The sequence below is a fragment of the Scomber japonicus genome, chromosome 9, assembly GCF_027409825.1.
Source record: "Scomber japonicus isolate fScoJap1 chromosome 9, fScoJap1.pri, whole genome shotgun sequence".
NCBI lineage: Eukaryota > Metazoa > Chordata > Actinopteri > Scombriformes > Scombridae > Scomber > Scomber japonicus.
In genome coordinates, this window is record NC_070586.1 from 38,068,647 (window position 1) to 38,092,359 (window position 23,713).

Below are 23,713 nucleotides of genomic sequence, written 5' to 3' on the forward strand. Positions count from 1 at the left end.
TGTCCCAGTTGTTCTTAATCTTTTTTGTAAGCCATACTCCCACAGCCCAGTTGGATGAAGTCAGACAACCCTTCATCATCACCACCATCTTATGGTCCAAATCTGCCCATTTGAATACATTTTCAAATTGGACGTTATTTAACTATTAATCATGGTGGACATTACAATATTTTCATACAATTGAGCTGTCAATGTTTAGTTTAGTTTGGTCAAGTTTGCATTTGTACAGCAACCACATGAAGTGGCAAAAGCTAGACATTCCAACCATTTATCTATTACTTTTAGTGATCTATTTCAACAGGTTATTCATTACTTTTAGCTAAGTGAGGGGGAGCACTGAGCTGAGGAGCTGCAGCAATGAACACTCAGTCTATGGTCCATTGTCTGAGGAGCACAAGATAAATACTGTACATGAGCTTATTAAAAATCCCAGCACAAAATAACTCCAAGTGCCCAGGAAAATGTGCCTGAACCCAATTCTGTTCTTACAGTATTCATCAATGTTGCACTTGTACATTAGCAAGAATGCAAGCACATGCCAGACAGCACCACAAGAACTGCTGTGATTTGATTTAAAATGTGTACAAGTTAATTCCCATGGCCATGAATATGCATACATTACATATTATTGCAAATTAATACACAGTTTCAGCAGCATGACAGCGATCTGAACGGTCAGAAGCACAATATCACCAGCAAGCATGTGGAAGTCATAAACACCAATGATTCATACTCAACACATATTAAATCTGAACAGCAGGAGTACAGCAGCAAAGCTTAACACAGAACATGCCAATAACAATGCAGCCTCATAGTTTAGTGGCATTGCCACACAACACAGCCAATGCTGAACCAAAAACTACAATGTCACAAGCACTGAATGAAACACAAACAGCACAGCAGCAGATACTCAGCTAAGATCCCACCATAATGGGTCGAAATCTGGTAAACCGGTCCCTGATGGAGCGCTCATGCTCCGACAGCAAACACAATGTCTGAACAGCAGCAGCAGCAAACTGTTTTTGCAAGAGCTCAATCAGCAGATTGAACTGTGACAGTGCCCACAGGGTACACCTGCATGAATGTAATTGGATGATACCAGCTTCAGAGCTGTGGATGAGTCAGTGATTGTGAAACATACAGCTGAGGTCAATGTAATAAAACAAGTGATTTCAGTACTTTGCCTGAACTAACGCTGCGTTCCATTGGTTATCAGTTTCATTTTATTTTAAGTGTACATGCGCTGAATCTTCAAATCCTCACACTGCAAGTAGCATAACTAGTTGTGATTTCACAAAGCCTGCAAAGTGTCAAACTCGCACTTATATCACTATGTACAGTGAAGGCCAAACATTACAGTAAAACAATAAGCAAACCATGTGCTCAAGGTTAGAAACTTGTGATGTGTACAACTTTCGTGAGTTTTCAAACATCTCTAGTCCCTCAAAACCAGCTTTGTGCTTCATGGCAACTAATGTGTCACCATGGCAACAGCTTTTGATGACAACTGAAAAGTTTGAATATTTAGCATCATCAAGGTCTTACTACTTAGCTGACTGTATTTTAGGTGGATGTGATTAGCCTACAAGGAGTAGCTAGTAACAAAACGGTGCTTATGACTTTCTGCCACCAGTAGGTGGTGTTTTAACTATGATTCAATATGGGCTTATACATTTCTTCAGATCAGAGCTCTTATCAAGCATGTTAAGCAATTTGGAAAAGATCTGATGATGTGGAGTCCAGTTAACAATTGTTTATTCATAGTGAAACATCAAAAGTTGCCAAATCGCCAACAGGACAAATGAGACTCTGCGACTCAGACAACAGAAGAGTGAAATGTGATTAATAGCATTGTGGAAAAATGATTATCCCTCATGCATCACATATGAGGAGCTCATTTGCAATATTTGAAAACGTCCATTTTTAAATTGATTAAATAAACACCTTTTAAAATAATATTCCCTATGGTGCACAGTAAAATAACATGATTTAGGAAAGTAGATCAACTTTATTTTTGCAAAAGAACCCCCCAAATATGTTCTGTCATTAGTATTTGTTGTGCAAAACAATGAGATAATGGCCCTTTCGCTGTCATTTATAGTAAACCCCCCCCCCCCCCCCCCCCCATTACACTCATGTGGCTATAAGACTGAATTGCTCTCATTAATAGAAAGCATTTTCATTCCCTTAATGTCCAAATACAGTTTGATGCTGTTTTACTATGATGCATGTTACTATCATGTGTAAAGGCTCGCCGGTGTGGGTCAACCCATGACTTGTTCATTATGAGACATAGCAGTGTTGAGGCTGGAGCTGTACATGATGGCAGGCTTCTAGTTACAGACAATTATCATATTAAACTCCTAAATTCCAATTTTCCTCTATTGCAGTACCTAACCCACTCACTGACTTTACAGGTGACAGTGGATATCCTCTCAAGCAGTGCCTGCTGCTCCCCTTTCCCAACCCACAAATTACAGAGGAGAGGAACTACAATGTGTGACACAAATATTTATTTATGGGAATGTTTTTCAGAGTATAGCTTATATCACATTTTATTTCATTGGCAACCTCATTCATGGAGTCCATTGTGTCCCCCTGCAGGATTACATATGTGAGGACACAACTGCTGCTGGTTTGTTGAGATGCTGGATACCTTAGCTGCAGCAGCACTGTTCCAACTGGAACATGCAGTGACTAAAAGAAATAGAAAATGTCTTGATTATTATGAATAGAGTCCATTGTTGTTGTATGTCTAAACAAAAATGTGTTTAAGTTTAATTTCAAACAAAGGAATATAAATGATATAACCTGGGTGATCCGGCGCATGCCCATCTGTGTCCCCTTCACCTCTGTCACTATTCCACTCAGGAGGGATTCCCCCATGATTCCTGCCAGTTTCTCATCAAGGGGGTGAACCCGGGTGTTTCCTTTCCCCTGTCTGTGGCACCAACACTCTGCCTGTATAAGGCCACGCGCATTTTGGCTTCCACTTTTATTTCTTTTCCTTCTTTTTTCTTCCGGAGAGGGTCACACAAGCAGCATTTACAGCCTTTTCATTTGTAATGCCCACTGTGTCCACCAAACAGCACATTTTTCCTGCCTAAACCTCCCCAACAAGACCCTCAATTTCACAGAGTGAAATTTCTTTTTGCCTTTTTGTCAGTGTTTTCCATGTTTGTTGTCATGCAGACGATATGATTGACTATTCATTTGTAGTGTCTTCCTTAATATGTATATCCTACTATAGGTGTTAGAAGGGTACGACAAGACGCTAACCAAAATTCAAGCTTATTGGCATTCATATTGTGATAGTGTATTGAAGATGCAACAATGTCTGATGTGTACCATGATTACTGAGGGCAAAGCTGAGAAATGTAACTCATTTAAGCTTCCCAAATGTGGCAATTAAAACATGTTAAAAGGAAATCTGTGGAAATGTTATATTTAGTTATAATATTAATAATATATACATAGCCAAATTATGCTCCATTATAACCAACCAACAATGTCTTGTCTCTCCTCTCTAACACTGCTCAGTTGTGCTGAGAAGCTGTACAACCTTTGCTGAAACCCTTCAAATCTCTCAGTAGGTAGTAGAAGTAGCTGACATGCCTGGAATACTAATCTCTCACCATCAGGTGCACTTAGTAGCTCTGCAGCATTTACTATGTATAATATATGCAAATTTATACAACAGCCACTTCTGTGATATGAGGTGATGTAATCGGGAACTGTTATGACCAGAGAATTGCAGCTTAAAACTGCCTATCAGTGCTAAAGAACCAGCCTTGTAACATTGTGATAAACATTAATACTCAATTGGTTTGTACTGCATGCTTCATATAGAAAAAGATAACACTTACAAGCTGCTTGTTCATGTTACTTGATGTAAGGTTTTATTCAAACCTAGTTTTATGTTCATGGTACAGGTAAATGTATTAGGCTGGGTCTCCATTTTTCACCAAAAATTGATATACCAGTTGACTCTGAAAATATGTCAGGTAAAACGTAGTTGGAAAGCTGTCTTATTTTCTATCCAAGAACAATTTATTAAAATGATCACACTTAAATTACTAATAACTTAATTATCCCACAAGCACATCATCAAGTGCAGGTAATGCGTGACTGTGAAACTCTCACAGTTTTAGGTCACACACGGAGAGACAGCAACCTATTTTCTCACTCTGTCTGCCAATTGCAAAGTCATCTAAACAATTTCAAGCAACCAACCCATGTGGCTCATCTTTGCAGTCCTGATGACTTTCCATGCCAACCACACGCACAACGTTATGTAAGTCAGTCTGAGTGATTAGGGGTGGGGAGGAATAAAAACACAGATGCCCATCACCAGTTTTCTCTTCAGTGTCAGCTCATTTTACATAAGGGCTGAATGAAATTACTTTCCTTTTTTCCCTTCTTTTTTTTTTTTTTTTTTTTTTTTTTTTTACAGAACATGTTTTTTGACTCTAAATTAATGGCAAATGTTATTTGCATTTCCCAATGCCTTCATCGTCAGTAAACAGTCCAACAACTGAAAAGGGGCGCCCCATTGAGAGACTATTTGAGTCATTTTAAAGAAAAAATGCAAAACATGTCTTGGTCCCTCTAATCATCCCATTACTTTTTCATTGTAGCGAAGTGATGGGGACTAATTCACACACACTGTTTTGGGTAACAACACATTTTAAAGTTGTTAAAATTAGGTTATTCAACAGTCTGTTTATTACGAAATGATGGAGACTCATTGAGAATGAAAACGCCTTTTAAATGTTTCAGTGACACTGATACCAAGTTCAATGTAAAAATGTGTATCTTTTATTATGGGACTTCTGAAGTGACTTATTACTGAAGTAGTTGATATAAACAAAGTAATGGATTACCTTCAGTGTCATACATGTTCTGGATGATGTCATCAGTGTCCAGACGGTCTTCTGGGGCAACAGCATATGTTTTAATATTAACATCTGCCATCCGATGATAGACTCCCTCCAAAGTAAAGTAACAGTTCCGCTCCTCCTTGTCGTCTTCATAAACCAGCAGTGCTGTCTTCCAGTTGAAGTGCTCGAACATTGCAGCAAAGGTCTCTGCCATTTTCATGTATGATGGAGCGATGCGGGTCAAGTGGGAGAATTCAGTGTTCTTGTTGCTGAAGGCAGCAGCCAGGGCACCTGCTGAGATCACCGGGATGTTCCAGTGGGACGCGAGCCTCACCACTGCCGCCGCCTCATACTCACACACTGGACCCAAAATCAGATCCGGCTTCTCCCCGCACGCCCTGTCCACTATCAATTTATAAGCTGCATCATTCACACAGTCGGAGTTCTCAAAGTGGATGTTGAAGTGGAACCCGGAGTACTGCCCTCCATTTGTCTCCAGTCTCCGCTGTGCGTAAAGGATCGCTGGTGCAACTCTTGCATATGAAAAAAGGTAGGAGTCATTTTTTGGCAAAAATACCAAGACCTCTATGTCTTCGGTGATGGTGTTTGTCATGACTGGGTTAAAGACCATCAAAAAGTACACACACACTGGGATGAAATATGGCATGATGCGACTTTCAAAGTCCCACCTCAGGAAGCCTCTATAACTAATAAACTGTGGTGAGATGTTCTTCAATTGTTTGCTTCCTCAAGTTGGCTCCACTTGGCAGTGCACATGTAGCTGCAAACTCAAAGCCCTCCGCCGTGAGTAAATGGCTTAATGGTAATTAACTGTATTTGTTTTTTAAAGAACCGATTCTGCCAAAAGTGTGTGTTTTATTCTGCATTGAGAGTGGCTTCGACAGCTCCTGAACCTGCTCACTATATGATCTCAACTGTTGGTCCTGCCGAGCTCGGGGATTCTTCCAGCTCAGCCAGCTGCCAGCACACACGCTCCCTCCAGCCTGGAGTTTTGAAGCATCTTTTCAGGGTTATCCCTGCGTCATCAGAGCAGTGCCCACCTCCCTCTTAAAGCTACACGGCGGCAGCAGGCTGCTAGATCCCTGAGCCTCTTCAACACAGCATGAGTTCATGCAATTAATGAGAATTATGCGTTAGTAAACTGGAACAACAAATGACATACACACATTTCTGTGTGTTTCATAGATGCATTTTCTCATGGTCCTTATAAAAACATCTATCAGGGCCAGGGTTAAAATCATCTAGCCCCCCCCTCAGACGCCATAAAGAAAGTACATAAAGAAAACTATGTACAAAATACACTCACTGAGCATTTTATTGGGAACACCTGTGCAATCTAACTCATCCAATACAACAGCTTTGCTATAAATTCTACTTTTATGAAGCTTCTTCAATTTCAGAATGACATTGTCAGAAAAGTGATTATTCTACTTGATGTTTATTATTGAGCTGTTGTGCCACAGTGCATTATATTGACAAGTGTTCCTAATATTTTGTGCATGTCATGGCAGATATTTGTGTGGTTTGTATTTAAAGCAGAATAATCAAACCCAGCTCTGAGTTTCGGATTTATATTCATTCAGTTTTTACATGTATATCTAGCATAGTTGAAAATATTGGTATTGCAATTTTGATTAGACAAACTATAGTTTTACTTCATTTGCCCACTAGCCCCTAAACATGTTACACATAATCTGCTTAAGTTGAACATATTATGTATTGAACTGATTTTGTGAGTTTCAAAACATCAACAGTGAGCTGTAAATACAATTTTAGAAACTTTAATAAGTGATACTCTACTCTCAATCTATGAGCATACATCCCACCCCAGCTTCACATTTCATTCAGTGGTGAAACACTCCAGATGGTTCAGTTTTTATTTAGTGGGCAGCGGGCCCCCCTGTGGTCACAAGACACTACGCAGCTCACTTTTTCTATGGCAACACACAATGTTATTATTCAAAAAAGAGCATGGACTAAGGAGAAGTACAAGCAAAAGAACAATAAAAAAGCAATTCAATCTATCAATAAATAAAAGACAGGAATCTGTGCACACCTGAGTAGTGGTAGTTGTGTTGTAGGAAGGTGCAATCAAACATGCAAAAAGGCTCCTGCACAATGTCTCTCTTCACTCACTGATGTGTGTTTTATTAAGTTACTGCAACGTTTCTCTCTCAGACCTTCATCACAGGCAGCATTTCCACATTTTAATATGGCAATCAATCAATCAATCAATCTTTATTTATATAGCACCAAATCACAACAAAGTCATCTCAAGGCACTTTACACATTACACACAATTTACACAGTAGGTCTAGACCGTACTCTTTAAGTTTAATTTAAAGAGACCCAACATTCCTACATGAGCAAGCACTTGGCGACAGTGGCAAAAAAAACTCCCTTTTAACAGGAAGAAACCTCAGACAGAACCAGACTCAAGGCATACAAGAGCTGCCTCAATCATCCAATGAGAGGACTTGAAAGATCAATCTGACTCATTGAAGAGGTCCTGGGTTAATACAAAAAGTGTGTCACCAGTCAGACAATAGAATAAGAGAATGTCTTTAACTATACTGTTTATCTATTGTATTTTACAATTTTATAACTTCTTATTCTTTCTAATTCTCATACTCTATTTTGAATCTATGTAAATAGATGTAAAAAACAACAACTTGCTGCACACATAAAAATCATGTCTGCACCAATTTCAAACTCATTCTTTGGATTAAATTGTATGTAAAAATGTGTATGTGTTTGATCTACACATGTATTTAATATATTTTAAAAATCTCTACATGTAAATTTGTATTTATCATGATGTGTTAGATGTTTGACTGTGTGAGTTTAGTTTAGTTAAGTTTGCACAATTTAAAAACTACACAAAAAACAAAATATACAGTGCGTGGAGAGGCTTCTTGGAAGCCTCCACCTAATTAGTAATGATTAATTCAATAATCTCAATAATTAGTTTCACCATGGAATAATATATACGGAGCCTGTGATGACATCATTTGGATCTTCCTGAGGTTTGTTTCAGGAAGCAGGTTTAACAAACTCTGAGTTAAAACCTGAACTCTAGGTTGTCAAACTCAGAGTTTTGGGTTTCAGAACAGCTGATAACAGTTAGTTCAATCAACTCTGAGTCAAAGTAACTCTGAGTGAAGCTCATGCATGAGGAGATACCAAGCCCTCATCAATGGAACACAGATTAAATAAGTCACCATGACAACAGGAGAAACAAAGGGCTCAGTCCTCCTACTTCTCCCCAAAGGAGTTAGAAATATTAATGAGTGCATCCAGATGATGAATATATATATTTAAGAAAAAAAGCAATACAGTAATACTTTTAGCAGCAGTAAAAGAACATGACACTCTGACTGACAGTCAATGTGTGAGTATTAATGAAAAAGTGTGTGTGTGTGTGTGTGTGTGTGTGTGTGTGTGTGTGTGTGTGTGTGTGTGTGTGTGTGTGTGTGTGTGTGTGTGTGTGTGTGTGTAGTGCATTTAATATTCATGCAGACCCCAACAGGTACTAAATGTAGGCTTACTTGGCAGCAACTGAAGATGAAATATAAAATCTAGCTCAAACAAGTCAGGTATAATTTCATTACAAGCAAGTGTGATGATGTTTAGCTGCATTCAACATGTGATATATTTCAGTAGTTTGTGAAATAGTCTAATGTTTTTATTTTTTTTATTTCAGCTATCCCAACACTGCCAGTATTTGAAAGCAACACCAATGCCTTTATACATACAACACTACAAAAGTGTAGATGTTTCAGTCCAAGAGTCTTCTTGAGAGAGATTTCTTTTTTTTAAAGATTTATGTTGTTATGTTATGCTGGTATAGAGGACCACAGGAAACAAAGAGAGAGAGAGAGAGAGAGGGAGACAGGGGGCGGGCGCTGGGATTGAACACTGTCACTATGAAGCATGCACAGTAACCACTTGGCTATCAATACCCTTCAAATATTGCATTTCTGACAGCCTAACAGACGGTTGCCTTGGAAACATCCTCAGCATCACAGATGTTACATATAAAACTGGCAAAAAACCCAAATGTACAGCACAAAGAACTTGTTCTGAACTGAGAGCGTGTCCACTATGTGTCATACAGACGATACGAGGGCTGAGAGTATTGTTCAGATAAATGATCGATTGTACAGAAAAATGGCAACACTCAAACAGAACATCATCAGAGATAAAACATCCCAAAGGGGCCTGAACACTATCTGACGGAGATTTCTGCTTCGTATTTGTGCTTCAATATTAGAAAAGGACACACCATGTCTGACAGCTTCTTCAGTCTGCAGGCTTCAACTAAAAAGAAAACTCAGGGTTAGATGAAGAAAACCTGCCAGCCAACAGGTTAGGTTCACAGAGTATGACTGAACTGGCCTTGTGAAACCAAAAAAACAGAGTTTCCTTCAACTCTTATACAACTAACTCAGAGTTTTCACTAAACCTGCTTTCTGAAACAGGCCCGAAGACATAAACATTGCTCCTCCTTCCATTTGAATAAACTACCTATAGAACTATATATTTGTTTTATTTTGGTCCAGAGCATCAGTACTTTATTTAAAGTACACTTAGTTCATTGATAAGTGGTTAGTGTCCAGTCACAGGCATCATCACATAGTATAAACAGACAGGATTAAACAGTTAAAGGTGCCAGTGGCTGAAAGTAGAATAAAGTGATTACTCTGTGGCATCTTTATTGTGTAAAGTAGGAAAAGATTTTAGAACTGAAGTGAATATTTGCTGTAATGACCAATACAGTACATGGTTTTCCCACACACTGTGGCCAGCAGTAGCACTCTGGTCATTTATTATGGCGTTTCTGTTGGCTTGCATGAACTTCTTCCTTTCTATATGCATCAATTTCTGTCATTTTTAGTGATAATATTTTGTGTTGTTGTTGGCATGTCAATAACAATTTGGGACACCTAGTGCGTACAAGCATGATAACAAGTGTCACAACATTTTGTATGAAGACAAACTGACACAAATGAAGAAGAACAAAACAAAGCAAAAACAATATAGGAAAACCTTCCACTACCCTCAAACAGCATCTGGACTAACTGAAATAATAGAAATAGAAATAAAAAGTCTTTATTGTCATTGTACAAAGCACAACGAAATTGAGATGCCATCTTTAAAGTGCAGAAACAAAAATAAATAAACAATTACCATTATTTAATGCAGTTAAGTGCATTTATGGCTTTAGCATAAAAGCTGCTGTGTAATCTATTTGTGCTCTCAATGTCCCGTAACGTTTGCCTGACGGCAGCAGCTCAAAGAGTGAGTGTCCTGGGTGAGATGGGTCCCTGAGGATATGGTGAGCTTTCCTGAAATTTTTCCAATTTAGACAGGAAGGGATAACACATGTCAGTTCAATTCAATTTTATTTATATAGCACCAAATCACAACACAGGCTACCTCAAGGCACTTTTCACAGTGAGCAGGACTCTTTAATCTAATTTCAGCAAACACCTCCCATTTGTCTTTCAAAGCATTTCTGATATTTTCCAATATATAGCCACTGCTTCACTGTAGTTACCCTGGCTTGTTTCCACTGTCGGATACATTTATTTTGTCAAGCTGTGATTAGTGCATTCAATATTTTGTCTCCATTAGATGTGGGCGTGGCTACCTACTCTGCCTCTCACGTGCTCTGTGGTGACAGTACTATGGCCCTAAACCTTGTTGTTGGAGTAACATTCTTCGTGTTGTTTGTAGTATTGTTCATTCACCTGCCGGTCCGCTCCTGCTAATTCCCCACGCCCACTCAGCAACCTCCACCGGATTATAGTCACAGACCTGCCTTTTCCTGTCTGCCCACTCCACCGCTCCAGGCAGCCAGCTACACCACCACCACCCTCCTGTGTTGAACTCCAATCAGCTCTTCCATTGTGAAGAGCTGACTGTGAAGTAACTACTGCCCACTGGGGTCAATTGAACTAAATCTAATAAAACTTCCTTAAGCAGCCTAGTTGAGTTGGGGTCTAAGAGACAAGTTGGTGGTTTTGATGAAGAAATCATTAAAGTTAGTTCAGGAAGATTGACTTTAGAAACACACTATACATTTATATCAGGTTCTACAGCTTTTTCTACCGTTCCTGTCTTTGAGAATAAATCAATGTTGAGAGCAGGAGGTGGTTAATTTTCTCTAATAATTAGAATTTTAACAAAGCTAACATAGGCATATTGTTTCTAAGGTTCCCAGGAAGAAGGAGTTATCCACTTCGCCCCTACATTATAATTGTATTTGTTAGGAGAACTACAGTGTATTGAATGGCGTTTTGTGGTAGTTCAGGATGCATTTATAGTCACATGTGTCCTTTCCATCCAACTATTCAGTCTACCTCCCACTCCATGTCCTCTGTGTAATGTTGATGGGTTTATTCATCCTGCTTGCTCTAATCCACACACTGCTCCTCGTTCCCACATTGCCTGCTACCTGCAGTCTTCTCAGATTGCATTCCTGCCTTGCATTCATCTACAGTACATTTCAACAAAATTACATGTATGTATTGAGATCTAGTGTTTGGGTATTACTTTCTGCCTTGTCCAGATCATGTATGGACTCCATTCTGCCTTCAGAGGAGGAGGATTGTATCTCAACACCACACTTCATATTAAAATGACTAATTATAACTTTAGATTATATGGTCCTAGTATATTACAGTTTATAAAAGTTCCAACAAATACTGCTTTTCATAAAACAGCATTGATTATAATTGTTGTGTTGTGGCCCTGCTATGTTGTACGTCAGCTCTTCTCATAACCCGTCTGTGCATTTGATCTGAACACATGCTCCTACACACAAACTAGTGCAGCAAACTGAGCATCAGTAGTGAGGCCCTGAAACATGAGGATGCCCTCTCTTTAAGTAAAGTTCACATCATGTTGATGCCTGCAGTGAAGAAAAGCATGCTGGTAACTGTTTGAACAGAATTTACTGTTTAATGGTGACCTGTCAAGTAGGGACATTGGAGGGGAGTATTTGTTGACATTTCCCAGGCACTTGCTGCTTTGTGGACATATATCTCCAACAAGCAGTGACACATAACAAAACCAGGCTGAAAAATGTGCTCTTCAAACGTTCCTTCTCCTTGCCACTGTTGACCCATGCATACCTGCACTGTTCTGTCTCTGCTCATTTGGCACAAATTATTCAAGGGTGGTGAAGAAGTGCTTAAGACTACAGATCAGCAATCAAAAACAATGACACACTTTATTTTAGCTTTGGAGAATTGAATTGAATTTAAAGCTATTATTTGAATTTTAGAGCAGTTTTTAGTCCAGAAAGATCTGATGAATCGCTTTTATTGATAGCTTCAATTTATGAGTAGGAGTAAAAGAGAAGGATTTTTCATCTTTCACTTCAGTCCAAACTGTAACTTTTAGCAGTTTGATGAAGAACCTTACGTACATTCACATAGACTTGTAGAGCCTCCTATCAAGTAGTATGGATTGTGGCCCAGTGTGTAACTTACACATGTGTGATGTAGAACGTTGAAGCATCTATTGCATATACATTGCACATGCAGGTCCTACCAGTTTGCTAGTTAGCCACAGCATTCAGTGATATTTCAGTGGGATATTGAGAGGCAACAACACCCAGAGACTGTAATCCCCAATCTCCATAACTGGAAAAACAAAACTCTAAACAAAGAGATATGACTTGATGTGTAGACCTAAGAGATGAAAGTTGTTTTTGGGCGAACTGGCCCTTTAAATGGACAAGTTGGAAAAAGGTCTGGGTGTATTTGAACAAGGAACTTCACCTCTGTGGGTAACGCTCATCAAGTCCCAAAACACAATAAAAGCACTGAAATTCCTGTCTGTGTGTAAGGATAGACCTATCTGTCCAATCAGGTAACAAGTACAGTGCAATAAAAAGTTATTTCTTTCACTATTTGAGGATTTGTTAAAGATGCAGTGTGTAGGATCTAGCAATAAGGTTGAAAATTGCATCCAATTGAATACGCCTCTCCTCACCCTTCATTTCCAAGTGTGTAGAGAACCTATGGTGTCCCCGAAAACATGAAAGGTGAAAGGCCCTCACTAGAGGACTACTGTAGAAACATGGCAGTGCAGTATGGTGGGTTCTGTGGAAGGGGTTCTGCTCACTATGTAAAAATAAAGGACTCATTGTAAGGTGAAAACACAATGATTATTTTCAGGTGATTATACACTAATTAATACATATGAATTTTATATTTCATTTCTGCCAAGTCTGTTCTGCTAGATGCCACTACACACACTCTACACACTGCACCTTTAAGCATATAGAAACTCTCTTCTCACTGCAGAAAATATTGTGAGACATTGCATTTAAGCAGCTAAACTGAACTAAGATAACAAACAGAACAGAACAGAGGAAACAGAGTTTGGACTTTTAGCTACTTGAAAATGAAAATGGCCCAACAGTCCTGATGGAGTTCAGGATTAATCCAGAGAAGGGCTTGTATAACAGCTGACTTGAAAAAAAAACTTGAACTGAAAGAGAAAACATTGGCATTAAAACAAGCTGTACTGGCATTCAAACATACATTGACACTGAACAAAGTGTAACTAAAAATTCACAATAAATAATAATAATAACACAGGCATTCAAAAATTACAATCTGATTAAATTATTTTATTTTGATATTTTGCATCATGAGTTTTTCAATATCAATATTCAAACTTTACAGTGACAGTGTTTTAGGGTTTTTTTTGTTATTTTTTCAGTTTCAGCTTTGGTGTACAGAGGAAGGTCCTTGCTGTGCCTACATTACCCAGTATGCCTTGCAGTCCAATGACGTTCCCATGATGGTGGAGATTTTGACCTTGTTGTAATTGTCACTCTTGGATTGTTAATGTTAATGTTTATTGATGAATTCATATTTTTTCAGGTGAGTAAATAATCATTTAGATTCCAATATGTTTATCAGTTAAACGCCTGTTTTCAGAGATGTGAGGAGTTGATGGCCAGGTGAGACCAGCCAATCATCTGGCAGCAACAGCCCAAGGCCTGCATAGTCATCATGAGGAGAACATGATGGAATGAGCTGATTTAACGCTAACCCTCACTCTTATGCATTAACCGTGGGACTCAAACAATTGATATTTTTCACAAACTGTCATACCACAAATTCATTTTCTCACTCAGCAAAACAATGTTAAACATTTTTATAACTGTTCATCATAAAGGTCTTAAGATGACCAAATGTGGCATCCAGTATGTTGGAAAAACAAGGAGACAACTTCAATGTAGAATCACTGAACATAAAAATCCTATCTGCCAAGCTGATCCTAAATCAGCTGTTGCAAGCCACTTTGAGAATGGTAATCATTCTATTTCAGATTTGGCATCCTGTGGTACTGATGATGAAATGATGATTCCTAATCACTATATTGAAAATTTGTATCAAATTGTACTCAAATGTGAATGCAGATCTGTCTTAAAACACTACACCCTAGTGGCGTAAGTGAAGAATTAAATATGACCTGTTTGCTGTTACTCTATCTTACTGACTTTCTGTATCAATGGGTCCTGTGTATATATATGTATGTGTATAAGAATGTGTTGATGCTATGGAATTATATTATTGCCTGTTATTCAAACTGCAATAAACTTTTATTTAATGTTTCTACAAACAAAATATTATGCTGAAATTCCATGTTACAGGTTACAGCCATGAGTAAAACAATTTAAATTACTGAAATTTAAAAACAAAAAGTATGCAAATAAGCTCTAGAATGTGTTAGAGACCAGATTATTTAAAACAGAAAAAGAAACAAATATATTTACATGGTTTGATGACATGTTTCTTGTTCTGCCCATCAGCATCTGCCTGAATCGAACCCGGTGAGAATGGAAGAGTCGAGGAAGAGGAGCGCGCTGTTGATGCAGGCACTCAAGGACGCTGCTGAAACCGACGACAATATTGCAAGAGGATTTGGTGGAAGTGCAAGATAGACAGACCCAGCTCTGTGAGCTGTTTGCAGAGCTTGTGCTCAAAAAAGGTGGACATTGTATTACTTACAGGAAGGCTGTTTCAGCTGTAATATCATTATATGTGCAAACAAATTCTCCTAACACAACCACATCTTTTCAGTCTTATTAAAAGCTGAGGGGATTACCAAAACTGGTTTTCATCAGGTTCAACCAATCAACACATTGATTCCAGTAACAAATCTGTCAGTCCAAAGTCTAATATGTCCATTGTTGAACTATTCAAACACATGAAGATGGGTGACACTGGGGGCAGCTGTGGCTCAGGAGGTGGAGCATCCCTGGAGAACAACAGTCAACTCCAAACTGCTCCTTGTGTGATATTTCTGTGTGAATGGTTGAATAAGATGTCAATTGTGTTATATGAATGAATAAATCCAGGTACCACTTACCATGTCAATCAATCAATCAATCAATCTTTATTTGTATAGCGCCAAATCACAACAAAGTTATCTCAAGGCACTTTACACATAGAGCAAGTTCTAAACCGAACTCTTCAGGTTTTAACTTTAAAGAGACCCAACATTCCCACAGGAGCAACAGTGGCGAGAAAAAACTCCCTTTTAACAGGAAGAAACCTCAGGCAGAACCAGACTCAGAGTAGGCGGCCATCTGCCTCGACCGGTTGGGGTTGAGAGGAGAGAAGCACAATGAAAATCAACAATGAAGCTAGGAGGTCCAGGACTGGAATCCGTCATCCGGACGTCTACAGGCCCAGATTACCTGTGAGACGAGAAAGCACAGACAACTCCGGGGAAGAAGTTTAGGTTATTGAATGCATTAATAGAACGTGAATGTTAATGGATATAGATGGATGGATAGAGAGAGAGAGGGAGAAGGAGAGAGGAGCTCAGTGCATCATGGGGGTCCCCCGGCAATCTAAGCCTATGGCAGCATAAATTAAGAGCTCAAAGAGCCCAAACTATAAGCTTTATCAAAAAGGAAAGTTTTAAGCCTACTCTTAAATGTAGGGAGGGTGTCTGCCCCCCGGACCAAATCTGGAAGATGGTTCCACAGGAGAGGAGCCTGATAACTGAAGTACTATAAGCTCTTTAAGATGTGATGGAGCCTGACCATTGAGAGCTTTGAAGGTGAGGAGGAGGATTTTGAATTCTATTCTGAATTTTACGGGAAGCCAAGATTGGAGTAATATGATCTCTCTTTCTAGTTTTTGTCAGAACACGAGCAGCTGCATTCTTGACCAGCTGGAGAGTCTTTAGAGACTTGTTCCTTCATTCTGACTTTTCTTTTCTTAATTTTTTTAGTTGGAGAAACATTTGTAAATAATCTTAAAGAGAGTTTATTAATTATTGGATCCAGGTCATGATTCAAATAAAGAGTGGAGTGTAAATGATGTGATTATATTTCACATCAAACTGTGGTGATGTGAGATATAGTTGGTGACTGGAAAAGAGAATAAACAATGTGTTTCTTGTTGAAAGGCAGTTAAGTCTTCTCCTCTGACTTACTGTAATATCATCCGTGATAAATGTTAATAGGGAAATAACAGATCATTCAAAGAAAATCTGTCCTAATGAATGAAAATGACTGAGAAAAGTAAAACATAACATTTGGGAGTTCTATACTTCAGCTGTTATTTGTCTCTCCACTGTATGAGAAAAGTGCCCTGAAATAACCTCTGTAGTGATTTGTGCTATGTAGATAAAATGGACTTGGCTTGACACTCCAGTGTAACATTGTGGTAATGTTGTGATGTATCAGGACAGTCTGATCAGTTGCTACATCCAATCACTAACAGATTACCAATAAAGGGTTAAAGTTAGTTGACCCTGTAAAAGAGTTGTGTGAAGGCTGCTTTCATGGATCCTCATCAGACCTCCTCAGGGATCTCTCCTCACTCCTCAGGAAAACTTTTAAGATATAGACCAGAACTATTTCTGGGCCCAGCAACAGAACTGAACTCCTCCATGTCCATGTGTTCACTTTACATTTGATTCATAAAGTAACTCAATATCCATAATCCATTTGAACTTGGGTAATATAAAGCCTAAAGTCAGGGAGAGGAGCTCAGTCTGTTGTCAGCAGTAAAGCATTTTACTGTGTTAGAAAGAAAATATATTTTAACATACAAGCACAATTATACCAACAAATTGTATAGATCATTAAATAGTCCATTTACCAATTGAATAATAATAAATGTTCACTCAAAATATGAATTATATATAAAACAACAGTGAGTCATTGATTGTCTGAGCAGGACCTTTACAAACTGGTTTGACAGATGTGTTCTCAATGTAATGCTGCTATTTGTCCAATATTTGTTTATTTTAAGAGAAACAAGCAGACATTTCAAATTCTCTGTTATAATGTGGGACATCACTGTGTGCTGTTGCTATTTGGACAGTACATCACATTATATGTGCAAATACAAACTCCAAAGCTTTAAAAGAGGCTAAAGAGCTGTCAACACCTGCAGACTGGCATCTGAGTGGGCTGCACACCTGTCATCACAAACTAATGCTGCTGTAGATTAAGTTCTCCAAGTTAATCTCATTTCACTAACCCAACCCAAAACTTAATTTAAAGCAGAAAAAAAAAAAAAAACAGTTAAAAAAAATTAACTTTGTCCTTTTAGAGTCCTTCCTTTAAAATATTGAAACCCCCTCAGTTACTCTCCCCTTTCCTCTTTTCCTGCAGTGCTCTCCCCCTCGAGTCTTAATCCCTCCCACGTGAAACGGAAGACACAATTGATGGAAACAAGGAGACTAAAACTTTTAAGACTAATGAGAAGCATATGACTGCAGGAGTCAGTACAAAGATCATTGTTTGAATGTTAAAACCAAATCAACCAGCATGGTCATTCATCTCTGGAGATCACACCCTTCCTGAACACCAGGTCAGTCACACACCGAGTCAATCCTATTATTTCTATGTTTGTGGAATTTCTCAGTTAGTAAAATCAACTGTATGAAAAAAAAGACCAGATCTCTTCTCTTTCAGAATAGATATTCTGGCATCCTGTGGCACCACCTTCATTTTTGTAGGATGTATACTTTTTTATTTTTTATTCATTTTATATAATTACATTTTATCTATCTATCTATCTATCTATCTATCTATCTATCTATCTATCAACACACAGGTGTTTTTCTAATCCACATAAATGACCATTTATTATTAATCTCCATGTATTCCTGCATATGTCCAGTTAAAACCTCTTTTTAAATGCTTAATACTAGTTTGATTGCCACAATTACCTTTGTTTTAAGAATAGCATACTACTAAATATATGTACTGAAGCTACTTTTAAAATCAGTAAATATTGTAGTTCAGTCTTTGCTGCGTATCACAAAATTAATACATTGGTTTTTTTTTTCAATATTTTGAGCGTATTTTTCCGACCGGAAATTCAGTCAGTTTTCCGTTTCCTGTCCAGAGATCCGCTCTACTACATCGCATCATGTAAGCATTACGAGCTTGATAAGAACGCGCTGTTTGCTTTAATATGAGAACAGTTAGATATACAGACTGTACACATGTTATATTAGAGGACTGGATAAAACATGTTAATGTTTGCAGTGGGCCGTCATGTCTGCTAGCTACTGTGGCTAAGCTACACAGATAGCTTTTAGCCTGCTAGCTAACGCCCATGCTTGTATGAACGTTACAAGCACATCTTATTACAGTGCAACCAGTTGATCACACATATGTTCTCACTGTGTCTGCATCAGCTTGTATGAAACGTTAGTAAAGTGGGTGAGATGCTATTGTTAGCTTTAAATGTTAGCATTCAAACGTAGAAACGTCCGTGTTAAGTATTAAACGTTAAAACAAACTGGTACTAATTAATCTAAAGAGGAATGGTGATAAATGCAAATGTTTGATGTAACTTTGTTGCCCCATCCTACACATGAATAAGCTGTGCAGTCTATCACGCACAGGAACCAGGACTTAGACAGGAAACTAGCCTCAGTTAGTGCATCATTAGACAGGAGTATAGGGCCCACTCTCTGTTTCTTACCATGTTTGTACTTATATACACTGCACAGCCTGACACAGTGACCATCAATGCAGAGTTATTTATGGTTGGATTAACATGCATGTTTAGGTACTACAGGATCAGGTATCTGCATTTGAATTTATAGAAGGAAAGTCTCACTTCCTCTTTTGTATAATTGAATCAGTTTCCATTGTTGCTGGTAATGATGTGACTGTTTCCTCTCCTTGTAACCAGTCACTTACCATGTTTGTATGTATGAGGTAATACGTCACTCAGCGCTGTGACAGTGTTCATTTATTCTGGTTACATATCCTCACCATTCATGTCCACTGTGTTATTATATATCACACTTCACATATCCACTCAGCCATGCTTTAAGCATCACATGACCGTGGTAGTTACAGTAATGCAGTAACCCCATCACCCATCACCCCTTCAGTCCATTACTGTGACTGCACAATAGGCAGCCACACTAGTGTTTTCTGTTGAACTTCCACAGACTGAAGAATGTCATTATCACGAGGATCTCTTTTAAAAGAGAGATATCATGCCAAAGACTGTCAATTAAAGCCACCCGCTACATGTTCTTGTATATGTTCTTTTGAATTGAGACTGAGATTGAGGTTTTACTCTAAATATATGATATTAGGGCTGGGCGATATGGACAAAATCAAGTATCACAATATATTTGACCAAATACCTCGATATCGATATTGCAACGATAATGTAGAGATGACTCTTGATGCTTTCACTAAATATTTCCATGATGAAATGTTTGATAAATAATCATCGGTAATGTGGTTATAATGACAAAGTGGGTAAAAAGTAAATAACAGAACAGCTAGAAGAGTCTGGTAAGTTCAGAAAAGTACACGTTTTTACAGTAATGCAACATTTAAAAACAGGAAGAGACAACTCTGATGACATATCACGATATCGATATAATATCAATATATTGCCCAGCCCTATATGATATATATGATTATATCTGATATTTAATCCCTGTCCCAGCAGAATGCCAAAATCAAAGGAAGTGCTGTCCTCCACATCTGGAAGTGACTCCGACAGTGAAGTAGAGACCAAGGTTTGCGTTGAAATACTAGAAGTCAACTATGTGTTGTTGTATTTATCATCTATGGTAAGGATGTAGTGAGGAGCAAGAAGTTGAAACTGAGTTTTTTTTTTTAGGCAAAGAGAAAGAAGTCCAGTGTACCAGAGAAACCAGCCAAGAAACCAAAGAGCGGAGAGAGTTCCAAGCCCAGCGGCTCATCTAAAGGCAGCAGTAACAGTGATGATAACATGTTCCAGGTGGGTCACATCATAGCTCTACTGTACGTTCCAATGTGTTGATGATGTTTAAATTTAGATGTTTAGATGTCATTTAGGCTGCGTTCACACTGTAACCCAAAATCCGATTTTTAGCCAATCTAGATTGGAAACAGATGGCTCTTATGAAGTCTGAACAGTCATAAATCACGTGAAATCCGTTTTTTGCTAACCAGATCAAAACCGCCTTTGGGAGGAAGTTTCAAATCTCATTTGGACAGATGTGTCTGAGTCTGAACAGCTCCAAACACTCAAATTGGATTTGACTGTCCATGACGTCTCTCTACGTTTCTACAGTCTGAACAGAGCCAAATCCGATTTGGACACTTGCTAAAAACAGTGTGGACAGTCAGGCCTAAAAATTTGATTTGAGAAGGAATCAGATTTGAATCAGATTTGCCTGCAGTGTGAACGCAGCCTTAGACTGACGTTTAATAACTTAAATAGACTAGAAGATCAATTCTGGTTTGTGTTAGGTGTAAATGTACTGTTATACAAACCACTTGCACAGCAAATTTAGGCTATTGTATACTATCATGTTCTAAACAGGCTGGTTCAGATGATAAAATGTATTTATCACCTCCAGTTGAAAGTTGAATGTGATTTTTGCAGATTGGAAAGATGAGATATGTCAGCGTCAGAGACTTCAAAGGTAAAGTTCTGATTGACATCAGAGAGTACTGGATGAACCAAGATGGAGAGATGAAGCCAGGGAAGAAAGGTAATTACATGTAATGTGTATGTGTAATAGAAGCTCCTTTCAGACATGCAGCCCTTTCCAATCTGGTGGCAATTTAACATGTTTGTCTCATGTTTGGCCTGTTGGTAAATAAGAATTGGCCGATGTCATTGTAGGGTCAGACTCAGACAGTAGTAGCAACAGTAGCAGTGTCTGTACTGTACAACTTCTTATGAAGTAGGTCATTGTATAGCAGGCTGAAGGTGTTTTTACAAAAAGAAGAAAAAAAATCTTGTGAAAGATTTTTTATGAATTTATGCTCATTCAAAAATATGTAATGATGGGCTGAATTACTTTACATTTTTTATTATAATCATTTCTTTGTTTCCCTGTGGAATGAATAAATAAAACATAATTAACATCATAAAAAATAAAACGAGTATGGGTTGTGATCAGACCATCCATCCTCTCTACACTCTCTACTTTCATTTCCTGCCAGTTGCTCTCTCTCTCTCTCTCTCTCTCTCTCTCTCTCTCCCTCTATTAACATAAATCTGTCTGTCTGATATAAAGCCATCACTTTAAATGTTAACAGTTAGGTGAAGACAGTATATTGTTGCATATTTCACGTTTAAAAAGGGTATATATAGGGTAGATATATAATATATGTATATATAAGTTACATGTTGTGTATGACAAAGTTTGAAACTCTTAACTTTCTTGTAGGGATCTCCCTGAATCCTGAACAATGGAACCAACTGAAGGACCAGATCTCAGAAATTGACGACGCCATTAAGAGAATATAAGCATTCCTTTTCCATGTTAACTGTTGGCTAATCAGTTTTGTAAAAACTGGGATTGTTTTCTAACGAAATTTGTTTCATTTGTAGTTGTATGGAACTAGTGCCATCTGCATAGTGTGGCTTTCTGTGTGAAACTTGTTTTTTGAGCTGTTGTAGTAAAGGTGTGAGTGGATAAGTACGTGGTTGTTCTTTACAGTGGGTGGGGGGGGGGGGGGGATTATTACAGTGATGAATAAAAACGAGGTACTAGCCTAACCTGTTTTTTTCCACTACATGTGTAAGTTTTCTTGTTCACAGTTTGACTGTCTACTTCTAGATAGAGATCATAAGACTTTGTTTCATCTGACCTTTGAAATATGCAGCACTCAATGTCAGTGCTCTTAATTTGTGAAAGCCGAGCCCAGACTGTCATGTTGTACCAGCTGATCACATCCATGGTCAACATGGCTGATGTTTTGAAAATAAATGATATTATCCAATAAACTGGCATATTCACTTGTTAAAGACATTGTTTATAACTACAGCAAACTTAGATAAGTAATACAATGCTTTCATGTATTTATATGATATTATAGTTATATTATTTGTATTTTTTTTTTTACAAAGTTCCCTGGGTCAATAATGTGATGCTTCCTAGTGTCAACTGGTGTAAGCAGTACGTTTTCATAAAAATCTGATTATATACAGGAAAATAAATGTGGAATAAATATAATCCACTTTTGCAATGCAACACTTTGTTTTTTTAAAAAACAATCTTCACATAATTAAAACTTATTTAGAAAACATGGTTGTTTTTAGGATATGTCTATGATATGTATATTTGACAAAATGCTTTAAAATGTAAATGTAGAAATACTCCAAAAATGTTTCATTTCATTTGATGTTTTTAAATGAAGTCATTATTTGTATAAGTTCACTTAAATACATCGTAGGTGATCAAATATTTAATATTTATCATTCTTTTGTGGTTACACCGTTTGACATTTTCAGGAGCATTCAGTCTTACTTTTGGATAAAAAAAATGGTGCAAATGTCATTTAAATGATATAAAAGCAACACAAATACTAAATGTACATTTTAACAAACCTGATGCTGCTTTTAAAACTACTTCTTCAGATATTTATGAATTGCTTGTCAACACGTATTAGTCACTGACCCATATGTATTATCATAAGTCGATGAAGGCTATGATGAAGATGGAAACGTACGATGCCAAAAATGTCAGCAAATAATCATTTATTATAATGGAACAATGAACTTAAGTTAACTATAATATGAGGTGTGTTAGCCAGCAGCATCAGTGCTGGAAATTCCCCCCCCCCCACCCCAGGGAAGATGAGATATTATCTTCTGTTGTTTTAAGACGTACACATATGAAGTATTAACCCTCTATGTCACTTTGTTGATTATTATACCATCCCTTTAAATGTTTTGTTTTTTTAAAATATAATGTCACCAGACATGTCCTCATCCTCATCCAATAAAATTAGGGGTAAAATGGGTTTGACCTTTGACCTTTCAGGAGCCAAAGCTGTATGACATGCAGTGACAGTAAATGGTAAGATATCATTTATTTTTACATGTTTAAATTAAAAGGAACTTAAAGAATAAAAATAAAATGTGCATGAATATGTAAACAAGTATATTTGGTTGTTTTCATTTACCTCATTCATTTCCTCAGAGCAACATTATGCAGTAAGGACAGTCATGCTGAAGCAGGGGCACTCAACTCTTCTGCCTGCATGTTGTGATGATGATCAGAAATGATCCGTTTGTTAGCAGTTAATGATCAGTTGATCACATGGATCAGTAGTGGTGGAGCAGGATTGAGAAACACAGTGGAGTGCATCATTCTTCCAAAGATGATTTTGTTTTCTTTGTCCATTCATAGTTGTTTTTGTAAGAATTATGAAATGGAATAATTAACTGAAAGGGGGAGACAAAAACTTACTGCCTGTTTTTAATTTCTTTTTTTTTTTTTAAACCCAACATAAATGAGATTTCTTTATCCAATTTACATTTCTTTCATTCATTTCA

At 37.8% G+C, this 23,713-nt stretch overlaps 2 protein-coding genes across 2 annotated transcripts in view; one reads left to right on the top strand and one right to left on the bottom strand.

Moving 5' to 3' along the window:
* The window catches only part of npr3 (natriuretic peptide receptor 3), a 42,435-nt gene extending 36,888 nt beyond the window's left edge, over positions 1–5,547 (bottom strand). Inside the window, exon 1 of the mRNA XM_053326012.1 lies at positions 4,884–5,547. Coding sequence (XP_053181987.1) covers positions 4,884–5,547 — 664 coding nt within the window. The remainder of the gene's footprint in view (positions 1–4,883) is intronic.
* Positions 5,548–18,291: 12,744 nt separating this feature from the next.
* Positions 18,292–21,751, top strand: sub1b (SUB1 regulator of transcription b). Its single transcript, XM_053326019.1, has 5 exons — positions 18,292–18,330; positions 19,883–19,952; positions 20,057–20,176; positions 20,807–20,915; positions 21,600–21,751. The coding sequence occupies exons 2-5, from the start codon at positions 19,884–19,886 to the stop codon at positions 21,677–21,679; spliced, it is 378 nt and encodes a 125-aa protein (XP_053181994.1). The 5' UTR covers positions 18,292–18,330; position 19,883; the 3' UTR covers positions 21,680–21,751.
* Positions 21,752–23,713: the final 1,962 nt, after the last annotated feature.

Coding starts and splice junctions, on each gene's coding strand:
- sub1b (XM_053326019.1), top strand. CDS start 19,884: ATGCCAAAATCAAAGGAAGTGCTGTCCTCCACATCTGGAAGTGACTCC. Junction 19,953..20,056: donor ACAGTGAAGTAGAGACCAAG/GTTTGCGTTGAA, acceptor TTTTTTTTTTAG/GCAAAGAGAAAGAAGTCCAG. Junction 20,177..20,806: donor GTGATGATAACATGTTCCAG/GTGGGTCACATC, acceptor TGATTTTTGCAG/ATTGGAAAGATGAGATATGT.